Source organism: Pygocentrus nattereri, chromosome 1 (genome assembly GCF_015220715.1).
Source record: "Pygocentrus nattereri isolate fPygNat1 chromosome 1, fPygNat1.pri, whole genome shotgun sequence".
NCBI lineage: Eukaryota > Metazoa > Chordata > Actinopteri > Characiformes > Serrasalmidae > Pygocentrus > Pygocentrus nattereri.
Genome location: NC_051211.1, coordinates 1967501 through 1985689, shown reverse-complemented (window position 1 = coordinate 1985689; position 18189 = coordinate 1967501). Strand labels below are relative to the sequence as shown.

Sequence of the window (18189 nt, the reverse complement as noted above, 5' to 3'; positions counted from 1 at the left end):
AAACAGATTGACATTATTTTTGGGCTCTACTAGAACAGATTTACAGCTTCAATGTTCCAAAACCTCGTTCTTCTCCTCAGACCGTTCATCTCTATTCACCCTCTGTCTGAAACGCTCTGTTAGAGCTCCTGCGCCTTTAAGCCCCGCCTCCTGATCAGCCCAGTGCGCTCTGATTGGTCAGCTTGCCCACTCTGTTCTGATCGGTCAGTCTCCAGAGCGGCTCCACCCCTCCAGGTTCCGCCCCTGTCCTGCAGTCTGCAGACAGACGCTTCTCTCCTGAGCAGCTGGAACTCTGCTGTGGCTGGTTCTCCGGTGGTGTCGGTTCTGCTGGATCAGTTTGATCCAGAGTGGATCCTGAAAGTCCAGTCAGCATCTCTCCACACGCTACAGCACTGACCACACTCTTCCTCCTCCAGTAGCCGCTGTGCACTGTGTGAGGGGGCCGGTAGGCGGGCAGTAAGGACTATGTTACGAGATGATGTCATCCTGTAACAAAGGAAAAGGGCAAGGCGCTTCAGGCAGCTGAGAAAAGTGGGTTCTGTGGGAGAGAGGTTCTCCCTCTGGAGGGAACGCTGAGCTTTGGGACTCTGCAGAACTTTTACATGCATAAAAAGATCCATACCGCACTAAAGGAAAGAGGAAAACCGGAAAAGCATAATAGGTCCCTTTTCAATACGGTCACACCTGTGCTGTGATAGAGTCGGACACCTGGTAAAGCCACTGTGGTATATATTATACCACACACTTATTACCACACATTTAAGAGCCTTTCCGTTGTGACCACTGTGACGTAGGACAATCACCAATACACTGAATCCAGACTTTAAAACAGGCCTAATTATGTACATACGCCCCAACAGCGTGTTACACTACTGCACCGGTGTCTCGGAGAAGTCTGCAGACACTGAACGAGTGCAGGCCGTTCTTTTTAGGCCTACAGGCTTTACGTTAATGAGTGAATCATCTCCACACAGACCTGCTTCAACTAAATCATAATATAATCATGTTCAGCAAAAGCTCCGCAGCAGATCAGTCAGGAAAAAAGGTAGAGAGGACAGAAAGCGAAGAAACAGCATTAAGGAAGAAGTGCGATGAAATTTAATGGAGATGGATCAATGCAGAGAGCACAGGATGAATGCAGGGATGACAGAATAATAGGAGAGAGGACGGAATGAAAGGAGAAGGGAGGAATATAGAGAGCGGATTGAGTGAAAGAGGAAGCCTCAGCTGTGGCTCCAGGCGAGAGCTCCACTCTTCAAAGGAACTTGTTTTTAAAAATGTGATGCCGCTTCAGCTCATGATTGTCATCTATTCAGCCAGAATGACTGTTTAGTAGCTCTGCAGGATCTCACTGCGCTATGCCGGTGCACTATACCAAATAAGGTGCCTATAAGATAAGGGAACTGTCCCGCTTTAACAGACAAATTGACCCACTTTACCTGAAAAAGGGAGCTTTGCAGGCTGTATAACATCCAATAAAACTACATTCAGTACAGTTTGAACACAAATGCCTTGAGGAGGCTTGTGAGAACTCACTAAAACACAATACAAGCGTACAAGCTGCGTCCCAATTCATCGGCTGCACCTTCGTAGACCATGTCCTGCGTAGGCCCACCAAGGCTGACCTGAAATGAGACGGTCTGCTCTACGGCAGGTTTCCTGTTTGTGTCACGGCACCACTGTTCCCACGCTTACCGCTGCGTCACGAGATGCCGCTCCTGTCAAGACGGAGCCAGAAACTTTGATTCTAGTTTGTTTTTATTGTGTCGTCTATCAGAGCTGGAGATGCTTCTCTCTGCTGGCTCTTTGCTCCCTAAAACAAAACGAAACGTTTCTTGTTTCAGATCAAACTGGCTTTATCGTTCATTGAAAGTATCTCCTCAGCCGCCGTTCGCTCCTCTACTGAAGCACGTTCTCGAGTGAACCTCGGGATATGGTGGCTGGTGAAGGGTCCACCTGTTGGATCCTCCGTTGCCATGGAAAAGAAGGACACATTTCTCAGCTGCGTACGACGGAGCCTTCAAAATGGGACAGTCTAGTCATAACCATGGAGACGCAGTCAGCCTTCAAACGCAGCCCTTGAATTGGGACACAGCCGTCGCTCTTATGAGGGCCTCCTGGTGCTCCTACCACCACGTTGAATTCACCCACTCCTAACATCCGTGTGGCCTGGTAGACACCAAAACTGCCCCCATCAGATAAACAGCACTGAAAGCTTTGAGAGAGAGGAGAAGATCAAGCTGCTTCAGATCTGAAAACATCCACAGGTGTTTCTGTCCATCCGTCCACTGTGAGAAGACCACTCAGCGCTGTGCGTCTGATAGGACGTGTAGCTGATCGAGAAGGAAAGCATCAGTAAAAGAGAAGTGATGAAAAGTCTGTCATGCAATAGCCTTCTGATTGGGAAGAAATCAGCCGCTGGTGTGGACTGACCTCGACCTCGGTGAGTGTGTCGGGATTGCTTGGATTTATGAGAGGCAGAAGCTTCTATGACGGAGCAGAGGAGGTCTCCTGATCAGAACGGAAGGCGTGGGACGGGGTCGAACCCTCCGTGTAAATCACATCAGTGGTTACTGGATCTGTTTCAGTAGTGAACCGGTGCCAGTCTGTCAAGTCCGTCTTCGATCAGGTCATTGCGTCCATCACGCCGACATACAGCAGCATCAGAAGAGCATCGTGGCCCATAACGACCGTGTTTTCTGCCGTTTGATGCTAAAGAGGTTGTGTGTGGCAGACTAATTGCTAGTTCTTACTTTGATCCTCAAAGCCTTTCAGAGACCCCCCGACTGGACCCTTTCTGCAATCCTTGCTTTCACTGTTCTTCAAAAAGAAGAAAATAATAAGGGCTGGAGTAGCGTCCTCACTAACGCTCCGCTCAGGGTTTCTGTTTCAAGAGTTGGAGTTGATCTGAGATCTGTTGGGTCCTAATTTCATCAAACTGAAAACTCAGAACAGTCTGCTGTGAAGGTCGTGCTGTGATGAGTTGGCGGAGGGAAAGAAGAGAGGTGTGCGTTACAGATATTGACGCTGTTTTATTCATGTGGACTAATTAACGGCAGCCCCGCCGGCGCTGCCGTCTTCTGTTCTGGATGGATGGATGGATGGAGGGAACATCTGTAATCAAACAAAGCTGCAAACATAATGTTTCGATTTTTAAATCATTTACACATTTAAAACGAATATTTTATCTGTTTTTCATCTGTTCGTGTATTTAATGGTGAGAAAGGGGCTCAGAAATGAAGGTGTTCACAGTGAGTTTGTGCTGCAGGAACAGCCTCGACTCTTCTGGGAGGGCTTTACACTTTGGTTCATATACTGTACTCGACCCCCAAGACACATTTACAAAATCTATTTACAACCCCAATTCCAGTGAAGTTGGGACGTTGTGTAAAACATAAATAAAAACAGAATACGATGATCTGCAAATCCTTTTCAACCGATATTCAATTGAATCCACTACAAAGACGAGATATTTAATGTTCAAACAGATAAACTTTGTTTTTTGCAAATATTCCCTCATTTTGAATTTGATGCCTGCAACACGTTCCAGAGAAGTTGGGACAGGGGCGTGTTTCCCACTGTGTTACATCACCTTTCCTTTAACACTCAATAAGCGTTTGGGAGCTGAGGACACTGATTGTTGAAGCTCTGTAGGTGGAATTCTTTCCCATTCCTGCTTGATGTCCAGCTTCAGCTGCTCAGCAGTCCGGGGTCTCCGCTGTCGTATTTTGAGCTTCATAATGCGCCACACATTTTCAATGGGAGACGGTCTGGACTGCAGGCAGGTCAGTCTAGTACCCGCACTCTTTTACTACGAAGCCACGCTGTTGTAACACGTGCAGAATGTGGCTCGGCGTCGTCTTGCTGAAATAAGCAGGACGTCCCGGAAAAAGACGCTGCTTGGATGGCAGCAGATGTTGCTCCAAAACCTGTATGTACCTTTCAGCATTAATGGGGCCTTCACAGATGTGCAGGTTACCCCTGCCATGGGCACTGACACACCCCCAGAACAGAACATAAACAGTGATGTTCTGGATGTGGGTGTGTGTGTTGACCCATCTCCAAGCCTCTCCTCCTCGAGGAAGCCCAGTATTATATGTAGTTAAAAAGCAGCTCCTGGTTTGACCAATCAGTGCTCAGTAAATTGAGCTCATGATGTAATTGATGATATTAACGAGTCTCTGTGGCGGCTGTGAAGGTGTCCAGGAAAAATATGGACCCGAGAAATTCTTGTTACTTTTTATTGTTTTTCTGTTTATTTGAATTATGAATACGACTTTATTCTAATGTATATTGTGATAAACTTATTGAAGATAATGTATCTGTGATATCAGTATCGCGCAGGTAGACGGACAGATGGATCAGTACATACATGCATAGATCAGTACAGCAAAGAGCAAAACAAGAGCCACAGTATTGCCGTACACTGCTGTATAGCTGCATACATAGAAGAAGTAAAGGTATAAAATAAATTATACTAAAACATCCATAAAATATAATGTGTAGTAAAATCGCGTAAACATGATGAACCGAGTGACGAACCACTGTAAACAGTAACATATGTCAATAGCTGTATACGCAGGGGTGTGTAAACAAGGGGCAGTGCAGTATGAGCTATGTGTAGCTGTAGAGACTAAAAGGCACGGGCTGATATTGTGGTAAAGATTAAGGAACGATATATTGTGCAGCCCAGCTGGATACCAACAGACAAACAAACAAACTAATAAATAAACAAACAAACAGGGCTCGAAAATTCTTTCCTGAAGTTTCCATGCACTCTTCACAGAGAAAGTTTGTTTTTTTTTTTTTTTTTTGCAGCGATCCCCCTCTTGTCATTCCTCAGATGGGAGCACCGTGTCTCTCCAGCTTTGCCGTTTCATGCTTTTCAGCACGTCCAGGTGTCAAACTCGCTCAGCCCTGAGAGACGGCTTACATAAACACACACACGCTCTTTATTTCCCGTTCCCCTCGCTCGGAACCTGAGTCCACCCGCGGAAAAAAGGCGCACCAGAGCGGGTTCTGCGCCGGGTGCCGCTTTGTGGGAACACCTGGAGCCTGCGCGCGCACGTATGCATCTGCTATCAGTATAGAAAAGGCGTGAAAGATGGATATGGTGAGAGCGGAAGGGCAGGAAGTGTGAAGAAAAGCATGCATGTGCTCTGACATTTCGGAGTTTCTCCTAAGCCCCTCCAACCCTTCCTGTCTCTCCGGCTTTATTCTGTTACACTGCGTTTGTTTCCTGTCACTTTTTCCTTTCTCTCTCAGGCTCTCTCGCTCCCACATTCGTTCTCTCTCATCTCTGATGATACTTCATGTCTTATTAATATGTGGCCTATTATATAAGCATTCCGCAGCTCGCTTCCGATACTCCTGATAGGCCGTGTGCTCTGCTTTCTTTGCAACAGGCACAAAAAGAGTCCTGTTTTCAAAGGATTACAGACATTAGACCTACATTAGGCCTTTCTGCCTCTGTAAACCTCTTTGCTTTGCATGATCGGGCTGTCATTTTTGACAATAGCATCAAGTATTACAAATCTCCAGATTCAGCACAACTTCAGCTGGTGTGATGTTAATAATAAATGCTTTTATATGCTAGAGGAGGGGATATATATATATATATATATATATATATATATATATATATATATATAGTCTATTAACAACCTCAATAAACACCCTTACCCATAAGGAGAAATCCATAAACAACCTAGATAAACTAGAATAGGTTATATCAGTCTCTACATAACTTCAGTAAGCGTGCTTTTATGCATGAATATGAGAGATTAGTGCATAAATGATCTTGATAAATGCTTCTATGCACTAGAATAGGAGATATTAGTCCATGACCAACCTCCATAAACAACCATTGTACTCTTATACACAAGGAGATATTAGTCCATAAATGGTCCAGTACCGTAGAATGTGAGATATTAGTCCAGAAACAACCTCAGTAAACAATCCTCTGTACTAGAATGTGTTATTAAAATATTAGTCCACAAACATCAACTATACTTCTATACCCAAAGACACATTAGGTGATAAACAACCTCAATAAACACTTCTATGCACTAGAAAAGAAGATATTAGTCCACAAACACCCTCAATAAATGCTAATATCCACTATAATAGGAAATATTAGTCCATAAACATTAATTATACGTATTTGCACAAGGAGGTATTAGATTATAAGCAACCTCAATATACGCTCCTACACACTGGAATAGGAGATATTAGTCCACAATCATCAACCATTCTGCTATACACAAGGAGATATTGGTCCATAAATAACCTTAATAAATACTCCTATACACTAGAATAATAGATATTTGCCCATAAACATCAATCAACACTTCTTTATATTAAAACAGGAGAAAGTAGTTCAAAAACCACAGAAAAACTAAACCGTTATGTAGAAACTGTCTGTCACCAGCGAAGATACATCAGATAAAACTGGATCTTTTCACACAATGATCGAGCAAGCAGTGCATTAAATTGTCTGATGGTTTTGATGATGGAAGGAAGTGGTCCAACTACAGCAGAGGAACCTTTCTGATTTATTCGACTCTTTCACAGTTGGCGCATCAAGTCAAACCCTTTCAAACACTCTGTGAGGATTTTTTTGCTTGGTGTGTGTGAGCTGGAAAAAATGGTGCATTTAATTTACTTGATTCAAATGCGTACATCATTCTCATATGAATAAAACATATCACAAGAGCAGAATTATTAGCAGAAGCAAGCAAACTGAAAGACAAAATTGTGTCGATGTGCCATATTTTATTTATGTGGTAATGATTTAAACATCTGAATCAGTGCTTTTATTTTCAGTGGAGCCCAAAACAACTCGAAATGCATTGAGCAAACTTGGTCGGGTGTATTCTCTGAAAAATGTGCAGGGGAGAAGTATCTTTGATGGGGAAGAGATCTACGGACGGCGAAAGCGTTAATGGGAAAACTGAAGAAGCATTGTGAGGTGATTTCAGATGGGTGTACAGCATGATACAGTTTGGGTATTAACATCAGGCTTTGAGCTAGAATTTAGGTCAAGATGATCAAGGAGAAAATGAGACTTTGCAAGAGGTTCATTACTGAGGAACGGACGGAGGTGCTTCAGTCACAAAGGCCACTCAGGTGGACCTCAGCGTTTCAATAAGAACAGGGACTAAAGGGATCTGTGTGACCGCCGTCAGTAAACAGGGCTGGAAACAGGTAACAGGAGCAGATGTTCCACAGGAGACGGAGAACATCGATGCAGGACGTCTTCAAGAACAGAGAACAGTCCAACCACAATTACGCAGAGAGGGAGAGTAGAGCAGGGCTACAGAGCAGAAGCCCCTCATTATAAAGACCGATGACCATCTGAGAGGTCAGTGGTGTAAAATAACATTAGATGAGTCGTCCTTCACCATATTCTTCACGTTGGGAAGACTGTAGGGCTCATAAGTGTTCATAAGACTACATGACACCTACATAAGCATGTCATGACAACTGACACTCCCATCAGGATAGATGTTACAGTAACATTTTACTGTAGGGTCCTGTTCATAAGCCTACATGACACCTACATAAGCTTGTCATGACTGTCATAACCCTACATAAATGTTTATAAATGCTTATTCCAGTGGGAGTGATTTTGCAAAAATGGTTATATATGCTAATATTGATCAAAGCTAGCTAATGTAGCCTTTATGACAGATGACGCCTACTGGAATAAGCATTTATAAACATTTATGTAGGGTTATGTCAGTCGTCACGACAAGCTTATGTTGGTGTCATATAGCCTTAGGAACAGTACCGTACGGTAAAGTGTTGCCGAAACGTCTCTATCCTGATGGGAGTCTCTGCCAGGATGACAGTGCCCCCCATTTACAGGCCATAAGGGTCACTCAATGGTTGATGAGTGTGAAAACTATGTAAATCCTATGCTATTGACTTCACAGTCACCAGATCTTAACCAAGTTTACAACCCCAATTCCAGTGAAGTTGGGACGTTGTGTAAAACATAAATAAAAACTGAATACGATGATCTGCAAATCCTTTTCAACCCATATTCAACTGAATCCACTACAAAGACGAGATATTTAATGTTCAAACAGATAAACTTTGTTTTTTGCAAATATTCACTCATTTTGATTTTGATGCCTGCAACATGTTCCAGAGAAGTTGGGACAGGGGCGAGTTTCCCACTGAGTTACATCACCTTTCCTTTAACACTCAATAAGCGTTTGGGAACTGAGGACACTGATTGTTGAAGCTTTGTAGGTGGAATTCTTTCCCATTCCTGCTTGATGTCCAGCTTCAGCTGCTCAGCAGTCCGGGGGCTCCGCTGTTGTATTTTGAGCTTTTCCACTCTGCGTCAGTCCATCTCAGATGAGCTCGGCCCAGAGAAGCCGGCGGCGTTTCTGGGTGGTGTTGATATGTGGCTTCGCTTTGCATGGCAGAGTTTTAACTTGCACTTGTAGATGGAGCGACGAACTGAGTTCACTGACAGTGGTTTTCCGAAGTGTTCCTGAGCCCATGTGGGAATATCCGTTACAGAATGATGTGGGTTTTTAATGCAGCGCCGCCTGAGGGGTCGAAGGTCACGGGCATTCAGTGCTGGTTTTCTGCCTTGCCGCTTACCTGCAGAGATTTCTCCAGATTCTCTGATTCTTTTGATGATATTATGGACTGTAGATGATGAAATCCCTAAATTCCTGCAGTTGCACGTTGAGAAACGTTGTTCTTAAACTGTTGGACTATTTGCTCACGCAGTTGTTCACTAAGTGGTGAACCTCGCCCGTCCTCGCTTGTGAACGACTGAGCCTTTCAGGGATGCTCCCTTTATACCCAATCATGACACTCACCTGTTTCCAGTTAACCTGTTCACCTGTGGAATGTTCCAAACAGGTGTTTTTTTAGCATTCCTCGACTTTCCCAGTTTTTTGTTGCCCCTGTCCCAACTTCTTTGGAATGTGTTGCAGGCATCAAATTCAAAATGAGTAAATATTTGCAAAAAACAATAAAGTTTATTTGTTAGAACATTAAATATCTCGTCTTTATATTGTATTCAATTGAATATCGGTTGAAAAGGATTTGTCATCACATTCTGTTTTTATTTGTTTTACACAACGTCCCAACTTCATTGGAATTGGCGTTGTACATTTACAGCATTTGGCTGACACTCTTTTTTTCCAGAGTGACTTGCAGTTTGATAAGTTTACACAGGGAGGCCAAGGTAGTGTTAGGAGTCTTGCCCAAGGACTCTTATTGGTATAGGGTAGGGTGCTTGTCCAAGCAGGGGATTGAACCCCAGTCTACAGCGTAGAAGGCAGAAGTGTTACCCACTACACTAACCAACCACTATATACCCACTACACTATACCCCACTTGTTCAATACCTATGGGAGATAATGGAGGAACGTGTTGCCCACATTCTCCATCACTATCGACAAATCACCAACCGAGGGAATATCTTTAGGAAGAATGATGTTCCACCCCTCCAGGAGGTTTCCAGAGAATCTATACCCAGATGTATTAAAGATGTTGACCCAACACCTTACTAAGACACTTTGCTTTTTAGAAATTATATTAATCAATACACTCAAAACACAAGCCCACAAAGACTCTTGCTTTTGGATGCCTCTGATCATTTTACTTACACAGTCTCTCTCTCTTTCTCCACCAGAGGCGTAATGGTGTCCTCATGACGCCACATTCACTCACCTCATTAGTTGGAGAGCGCCGGTTGGTCGCGTGGTTTCAGGTGGGTGGAGCTCAGCGCGGGGAGCAGGACCTTTACCGCTGCATCACGCAGTCTTCTTACGGAGCGGCCGTGTCCAACTTCGCCGAGCTCATCGTCAGAGGTAAGGTTCATCAAGCATGCACATACTGTATCACGATAAGATTCGTATTACAGAAGCAAAGCTGATCTTAATTTAGGAATCTTATCTTACAGTATATTTTCTCATTTCAAGTTAGGAAATCTTACCTTACTCGACTGAAGTCGACAATCAACTGTTGTGTCCGTTACCTAGCAACCAACCATACGTGCACAGCTGAAATGTAAACATGTAATCAAGTTAGTCAGTCAGACGGCGAACATTAGTTACCATTACTGAGGTAAAGAAAGTCAAATAAAACTAAAGCACAATAAACTGAAGATTACAAATATTATGACAGCGCTTCGTGCTGTTTCTCAGTTTCAGTCTCCATTTCCCAAACACTTTAGCCAAGCATACCAACGTTATTCCTCCTAAAAAACAACACACATTCAGTTCCGTCTCCTCATTAATCACCACCATCACTGCAATATTTCATCATCAACATTAACACAGGAAGGTGATTAAAGGGGCGGTGGAGTTCAAGTTGGCAGTGTCTGAGATGTTTAAAATGCAGAGTTAGAAAAGAAAAACATCTCCAGGTGAAAGGCGCGTTTTACAGTAGAAATAAATGGAGCTCATTAAGCTGGTTATAGTGAGCTGTGCTGCCTGGCACTGCTTAAAACAATAGAAACAGACAATTAAAACAGAAGTTAAGACAATCTGGCGTTTATCTTAAAGTTGAGAAAATATTTAGGATATTTTGGTAAGGATGTTTCTGTAATACCGTTTTCTTATCTGGAAATAAGATAAGATAGACTTAATAATTGTTCTGTAATGGCTTCTGCCCTAAGTTCAGTCTTAACTGAAGTTGCCATGACAACAAAGCAGATCTCAGACTTAAGAATTTTCTGTAATACAGACCCAGGTCAATAACCAGAATACATAGGAGAAGGCGAAAAAAACAGGTGAGGGCCGTAACCAGAGAAAACACATACATGAAACAACAAAAGCCAAACAGGAGCGAGAATTGGAAATGGGAGAAGGTAAAACATGGAACAGGAATCAGGAAAACAAACAATGAACAAGGGCAGGACTTCACAAAGACGTGAACCAAACAGACTAGTATGTGCACAGAGTTCAACGGGTGGTTGTGATTAGAATTCAGTTGACTGTGATATCCTGGGTGGTTTGTGATTGGTTGAAGAAGTTTCTGAGGGATTCTGGGAAATGGAGTCCTTGATGGTATGTGTGTCTGACTGAGAACCAGGAAGCGTGACATATGTACTACTATACGTCAGATGTGATTTTTAAGTTTTTAAATCAAGTGTTCAACAACTAAGAAAATGGAAATTGTTTATTAGGGTGACCAATTGTATTTGTATTATTATGTAGGTTTTCACAATAGACACATTGCGAAGGGCTGTGAAAACAGAACGGATCAAGTTGCATCACGCATACAGTTCAAAACTGGTTAATTAGATTAGAAGGAATATAGCACAGTGTCTAATATTAGAGCAGTGGATTTAAATCTTTTTTGAATCTGCAGAGCCAGTGACTTAACCACTGTGCTATAGAGCCGATTACAAAGCACACACAAACTTTGTAAGTCCCAGAGTCGTGTGTAAATTGTGCAAGTTATTGATGTCTACTGTTCCAACAAACCTGCATCACCACACGGAGCTTCATAAGGCATTAACACTATACATTGATGAGCCGTAACATTAAGTCCACTTCCTTGTTTCTACACTCTGTCCATTTTATCAGCTCCACTGACCACATAGGAGCACTTGGTCCATCTGTTCTCTGATACTCTGTTACCCTGTTCTTCAGTGGTCAGGACCCCCATGGACCCTCACAGAGCAGGTACTGTTTGGGTGGTGGGTCATTCTCAGCACTGCAGTAACACTGACATGGTGGTGGTGTGTTAGTGTGTGTTGTGCTGGTACGAGTGGATCAGACACAGCAGTGCTGCTGGAGTTTTTAAACACCTCAGTGTGACTGCTGGACTGAGAACAGTCCACCAACCAAAAATATCCACCCGACAGCGTCCTGTGGGCAGCGTCCCGTGACCACTGATGAAGGACTAGAGGACGACCAACACAAACTGTGCAGCAGCAGATGAGCTGTCGTCTCTGACTTTACATCTACAAGGTAGGAGTGTCTAATAGAGTGGACAGTGAGTGGACACAGAGTTTAAAAACTCCACCCAAACAGTACCTGCTCTGTGAGGGTCCATGGGGGTCCTGACCACTGAAGAACAGGGTAACAGAGTATCAGAGAAACAGATGGACTACAGTCTGTAACTGTAGAACTACAGAGTGCAGCTCTACAGTAAGAGGAGCTGATAAAGTGGAAAATGAGTGTAGAAACGAGGAGGTGGTCAGAATGTTATGGCTGTATAACACCGTATTTTAGAGATTTTGCAGATGCAGCTCCAAATATGATGAAGCAGAAGATAAAATAACCCCTTTGATACTTGCCTAAAAAGTTCTAGCTGCTGGGACGCAAGTGATTGGCCAAGTTTTGTGTTGCCTTGCTCAGAGGGTGAATAAAGCAATGTCAGAATTTTGGCGTCCAAAAATCACATTTTGTCAGTAGCACATAATCAGTTATACAGGTTTGAAATAAATGAGTTACTATCTGAAAAAATCCCAGGATTAAATCTTTAAGGCTCGTGTTCTGTGGGTAAAGCTTTCTTTCACAGGCTTTGTCGGTAACAGCATAAGCAGCTTTTAACTCTTTCCACGTTCCTGCCTGAAAGAGTTGATGAACCTTCAGGAGAAGCTGAATGTGGGAATCAGGTGGATCTGCTTAGAGCAGCAACTCATTTATAACTGTACACTATCACTGTGTACACTATCAGAAGAAAACCTCGTATCTCCAAAACGGTCACTTTACAGGAGAAGGAAAAGACATGCTTTACTTTTAACGTAAGTCAATGGAACCAGACGTCTTTCCAAGTCATTTTAGGTTGTTTCTTTTAGTCCATCCATCATGAAATTTACACACAATGTAAAGGACAGCAGGCTTCTTCAGATCATGCCAAAGACTGAAAAACGTCAAAACTGGAGATACAAAGTTTTCTTCCGACAGCAGCGACATTCTTTGTTCTATGTTATTAAACACTTTACTGTCCATTATTTTTTTTTGAGAAGATACATTTTTCACACTTATTTCTACAGTTACAGTTATTTCCAACTGGTTTTGCCCATAGCATACACAGACAAATCCATTTCTACGTGTTCATAACTCCACGTTCTGCACACCTACTCTCCTCTGAAAATGTAATAAGTGGGTGGTAAAAAGGTAAAGAAGGTCACATGCTGTTAAGAAGCGAAGCCATCAGCAGGTCCACAGCGAATCTGCAGGTTTTATTTTTGTGCAGAAGTCGTGGCAAGCCGTGTGACCCCCCCCGTAATCAACAACCAGACTTTCCAAATGAAACCGTTCCTTTAACTTATGCTACTTTCACCTTGATCACTGCCTGAACCTTGAGCGTTCACCTCCCTGCTTCTTTTGAATAATGACTCTGTACTGCGTCTCTCGCTGCGGCAGCAGGTTTCCATACATTTTGTCTGCAGTTGGTGGAAATATGAATTACCAGCCCTACAGACTGTTGTCTTTGAAAAGAAAGCAACTGCTAGCTTTACTGTGAGCAAATATCAAGGTCTGCACGCTGCTAGAATAGCGGCTCAATCAACAACCCCCATAGTTCCATTAAGGGCAAACTGACATCCAAATTTGATGTAGTCTATTCACAAATACATTGTCCTCTGCTTAAATAACAGGGTAGTCATGGTCATCAGGCTCACTGTGAGTAGCTTCGCCGAACGCCATCTATTCCCGGTAAACACAAGGCAGGAATTTAACCACAGAGCAGTTATTATTGGTGTTTTGCTGGGCAGCTGTGGCCGTCAGACTCAAGGCTCCGTCTCTGTAAGCTACGCCGCTTTGCAGATCTTTAGAATGACATCATTCAGTTTATTGGCTTTACTGTTATCAGTTTGTATAAGAGATTTTGCGATCGATCTACTTTATTTAGGCTCGTCATTAATTTGCAGGATTTCTATTCATGTGTGTTTTGTCCCGCCCCCGCCTGCAGTTGGCTGGTCACCCACCCACTCCCTCACTCAACACTGAAAATTAGCCCCCCACTGCAAGATATTATGGTACGTCCGGCAGGAATCCGCGGGAGTGAAGGCCTCTAAATCTAATTTTATTCCTCCAGTGTAATAAAATGGAAATATTCCCCAAAAGGTACGAATTGGTCCTGTTGTGTACCATCAAGGTTAGGCAAAATATCCCATTTCCCCAGTTAGCCAATCAGGCAAGACATACTTGATTCCAAATTTTACTTGTTTATTTCAAAACTGAAGTTACAAGGCTATTTTTGCCAACACTAGAAATCAATAGAGACCCAAAACCTTTCTATAAATTCCCAAATTCCCAAAAACTTCCCTCAAACCACTTCCAGTTCTTCATTAAGGAAGTGCAGGTTGTTGACGTGGTTTAGAGCTCAGTGTGACTTACTATGAGCTGTAAACATGAAGCAAATCTTATTGTATCAATTAACAGTGGAAACGAAATCCACGTGTTATTAAACATTTATTAGACGTACACAATTTTATATGACAAATAGACCAGGTGACCTCAGTATCGTCCTTTGCTTGGTTCAGGCTGGAAGTGGTCACCTCAGAACCATGACGTCCATAACACAGAGCACAGAACGTAGATCTTAAGTGCTACTCGGTTGAAAATTTCTAAATTGCTTTCTTCCCTGCTGTCAGAGAAGCGATTACTGTTTTCTTTTGACTGGGTTTCATATTAAATATTGAATCATCTCTGAGCAGAAACAAAGCTGGAGGGCGCTGCCAAAACACGAATAGATGTTCTGAGAGCGTCTGAAGAGCATTTAGAGCAAAGTTTATCAGTGGAAAGTATCATTTGGAATGGGGTTACATAAAACCTGTGTGCAAATTTATAGCACATCAGCTGATTTTTAGATAAAAAGAATCTATTCTTCCAATCCAGGTGTGAGTCGTCAATGACCAGGTCAAATGGGTCAAATTTTTGGTACCCCAAGCACATGGCCAGTGTTTGTTATGAGTAGTAGGTGCCGTTCCCTGAGATACAGTGTAACGTGGAAAAAACTAAGCAAAGGATGTGTTTCTAGAACAGTATTCCATAGGGTCATTCAGCCTGAGGTCCACTATAAGGACAAAGACATGGGGACACACCTCCTGAGCTCAGGTGTTTCAGCCACATCCATTGCGGACAGGTGGATAAAATTGAGCACAGAGCCTTCAGTCTCCATAGACAAACACTGGTAGTAGACGGAGTCGTACTGATGAGCTCAGTGACTTTAAACTGTCATAGGATGCCATCTCTGCAATCAGTTTGTGAAATCTCTGCTCTGCTAGATCTGCCCCAGACAACCGTAAATGAAATGGTATGGCGTAGGAGCACCAACAGCATGAAGTGGTAGACCATGCAAACTCACAGAGTGGGGCTGAGTGCTGAAGAGCACAGTGTCTTATCACCTGTTGAATCATCACTAAAGAGTTCCAAACTGCCTCTGGAAGCAACATCAGCAAAAGACTTACATGCTAGTAGCTTCACAAAATGGGTTTCCATGGCTGAGCCGCTGCACACAAGCCTAAGGTCAAAATGCACAATGCCAAGTGTTGGATGGAGGGATGTAAAGTGCCGCCACTGGACTCTGGAGCAGTGGAAATATATTCTGTGGAGTGACGAATCAGCTTCACTATGTGGGACTCATGGACAAGTCTGGGTTTGGAAAACGTTAGCTGCCTGACTGCACTCTGCCAGCTGTAAAGTTTGGTGGAGGAGGGATGATGCTACAGGGCTGTTTTTCAGGGGTTGGCCTAGAACCCTTAGTTCCAGTGAAGGGAATCTTAATGCTTCAGCAGAACAAAGCAGTTTGGAGAATCGTGCACTTCCAACTTTGTGGGAACAGTTTGGGGAAGAGCCTTTCCTGTTCCAGCATGACTGAACCCCAGTGACCAAAGCAGCTCCATAAAGGCCGGACTGGGTGAGTTTGGTGTGCCTGGTCCTCACAGAGCCCTGACCTCAACCCACCCAACACCTTTGGGATGAACTAGAATGGAGATTGTGAGCAAGACCCTCTCATCCAACATCAGTGTCTGACCTCACAAATACTCCTGGATGAATGGGCAGAAATTATCACAGACACTCTCCAGACTCTGAAGAAGCTTCCCAGAAGAGTGGAAGCTGTTAGAGCTGCAAAGGGGGATCAGCTCCATATTAATGCCCATGGATTTAGAATGGGATTCATAAAGGCTCCTGTAGGTAATGTGTAGGTGTCCCAATACTTTTGTCCATATAGTGTATAAGTGATTAATTAACCCTTTGTAGTCCCACAAACTCACCTCCGCATTTAACCCATCCATGAAGTGAAACACAGCATACACACACACACACACACACACACACACACACACACACACACACACACACACTAGGGGGCAGTGAGCACACTTGCCCGGAACAGTGGGCAGCCCTATCCACAGTGCCTGGGGAGCAATTGGGGGTTAGGTGTCTTGCTCAAGAACGTCGGCCCTGGGGATCGAACCGGCAACCTTCCGGTCACAGGGCCAGTTCCCTAACCTCCCATAAGAAATGGGAGAAGCCTGGGATGGAATGGGGTTCTTTTAAATCATTGAATTAAGGCCCTTATCATCAAAAATATCTCCAAAATTTTTTTTATATGATTCGACTCATATTTATCTTAGCTGTTTCTGCTTGATGCCAAGGGTAGATCCTCAACTCAAACAGTGGATTTAACTTTCCTGTTTACGCCATAAACTACACAAAGTCATTACATTTTTGAGTCACTTGACAGCCGTAGATTTCTCCCGTCAGCTGTGGTTATAGATGGAGATTAGTTTGAAAAACGCTGGAGTGTTCCTTTAATGCAACCGCTCCTGAGTGCGGTGGCCCTGCAGCCTTTAGAGGAAGATCAAGTCACTCAGCTGATTAGGCTTGTATTACCTCATCACACTCCGATTTTGAGAGAAAATAACCAAATTACACATGCAATCAGTCATGCAAATGAGACCTTATTCTGCCTTGTTATGGCCGGAGTTAAGAATCTGCTCCTTTCAAGTGCCTCTTATGATTCTGATATGATTAAAAGAGTTTATGACTCAACTCTCTGTCGGAGCAGAAAGAAACCTTCTGGAAATTATCAAACAAAGGGAGACTAATTACTACCTGGATGTGGATACGCTTCGGGCCTTTATGTGCTGTTCTCTGAGAAAGAGAGGCTTTGCACCTTGTCCATGCTGATTAAGTCTGATAACAGACTGAACTCCAAGCAGGGCACCAGAAAACCGGAGCTGTGCTTTGATCATCGATCACTGATCATGAGAAAAGAGTTTGATTCAGATTATAAACATTGCGAAGGCTTCAAAACACCAGCCCGTACCGCCCATGTGTGGAAACCTAACTGCAAAATTTGAAATCCTCATTTAGATTCATTGTTATAACCCTTTTATAGCACATTTACATGTATATGCCTATGCATGGCCATATGGGTTTAGCCCCGCCCATTTATGCTGAAGTTATAAGGAGCGTTTCCGCCCAGGGAGTTTTTAAGCGAGGCGTTTGGATTTGGACTGTCTTGTTATTTCCAAGTGATCATTATTTGTGTCTCCAGTCAACGGCAGTCGATCTGCATGGGTTGCCGTGGTAACCGTCAGTAACTACGTAGCGATGCTGGTGATGCGGATTTCGAACACGGATGCAGGAGAGATGGAGGAGCATCATCGTCGCCCTCCAGGCTCTTCAGAACTCTCTTCATAATCACGAATCTTTGGAGGTCTTCTTGACTCCCAGCACGTCGTCACTCTGGGCTTGACGTTGCTGTTGTCTGTCGTGTCGCGAGTGCTTTGAAAGTCACTTTGAAATCCGGTTTGACTGATATCTGAAAAATCCGATCACAGGTTAAACCCCTTCCAAATGTGGTTTGGATCTGATTACGAAACAAATCAGATTTGATGTGGTTTCTCGTCAGAAATCAGTCTGGATGTGACAAAAAATCAGATATGGGCTGGCAGTCTGAACGGGGCCTTGAAGGCACAGACACAAGTCTGTTTCATTCTAAGGGATGCCTTTACGGCGTTTGGCAGACGGTCTTATCAGAGCAACTTAAATTTGACCATTTGACACAGGTAGGTGCAGGTGGTGTTAGGAGTCTTGGCCAAGGACTCTTACTGGTATAGTGTAGGTGGCTTGAACCACAGTCACCAGCGTAGAAGGCAGAGGTGTTACCCACTACACTATCCAACCACTCACGTATACAGAGTGGTTGGAACGTGGAGAAGGAATTCCTGAGATCTGTAAAATA

General features: G+C 43.5%; 1 protein-coding gene across 5 annotated transcripts in view; it reads left to right on the top strand.

Moving 5' to 3' along the window:
- The window catches only part of ptprua (protein tyrosine phosphatase receptor type Ua), a 430978-nt gene that overhangs the window by 227275 nt on the left and 185514 nt on the right, over window positions 1–18189 (top strand). For all 5 annotated transcript variants that reach the window (XM_037540130.1, XM_037540149.1, XM_037540134.1 and 2 more), the window contains exon 6: window positions 9665–9842. In XM_037540130.1, the coding sequence (XP_037396027.1) occupies window positions 9665–9842 (178 nt within the window). The remainder of the gene's footprint in view (window positions 1–9664; window positions 9843–18189) is intronic.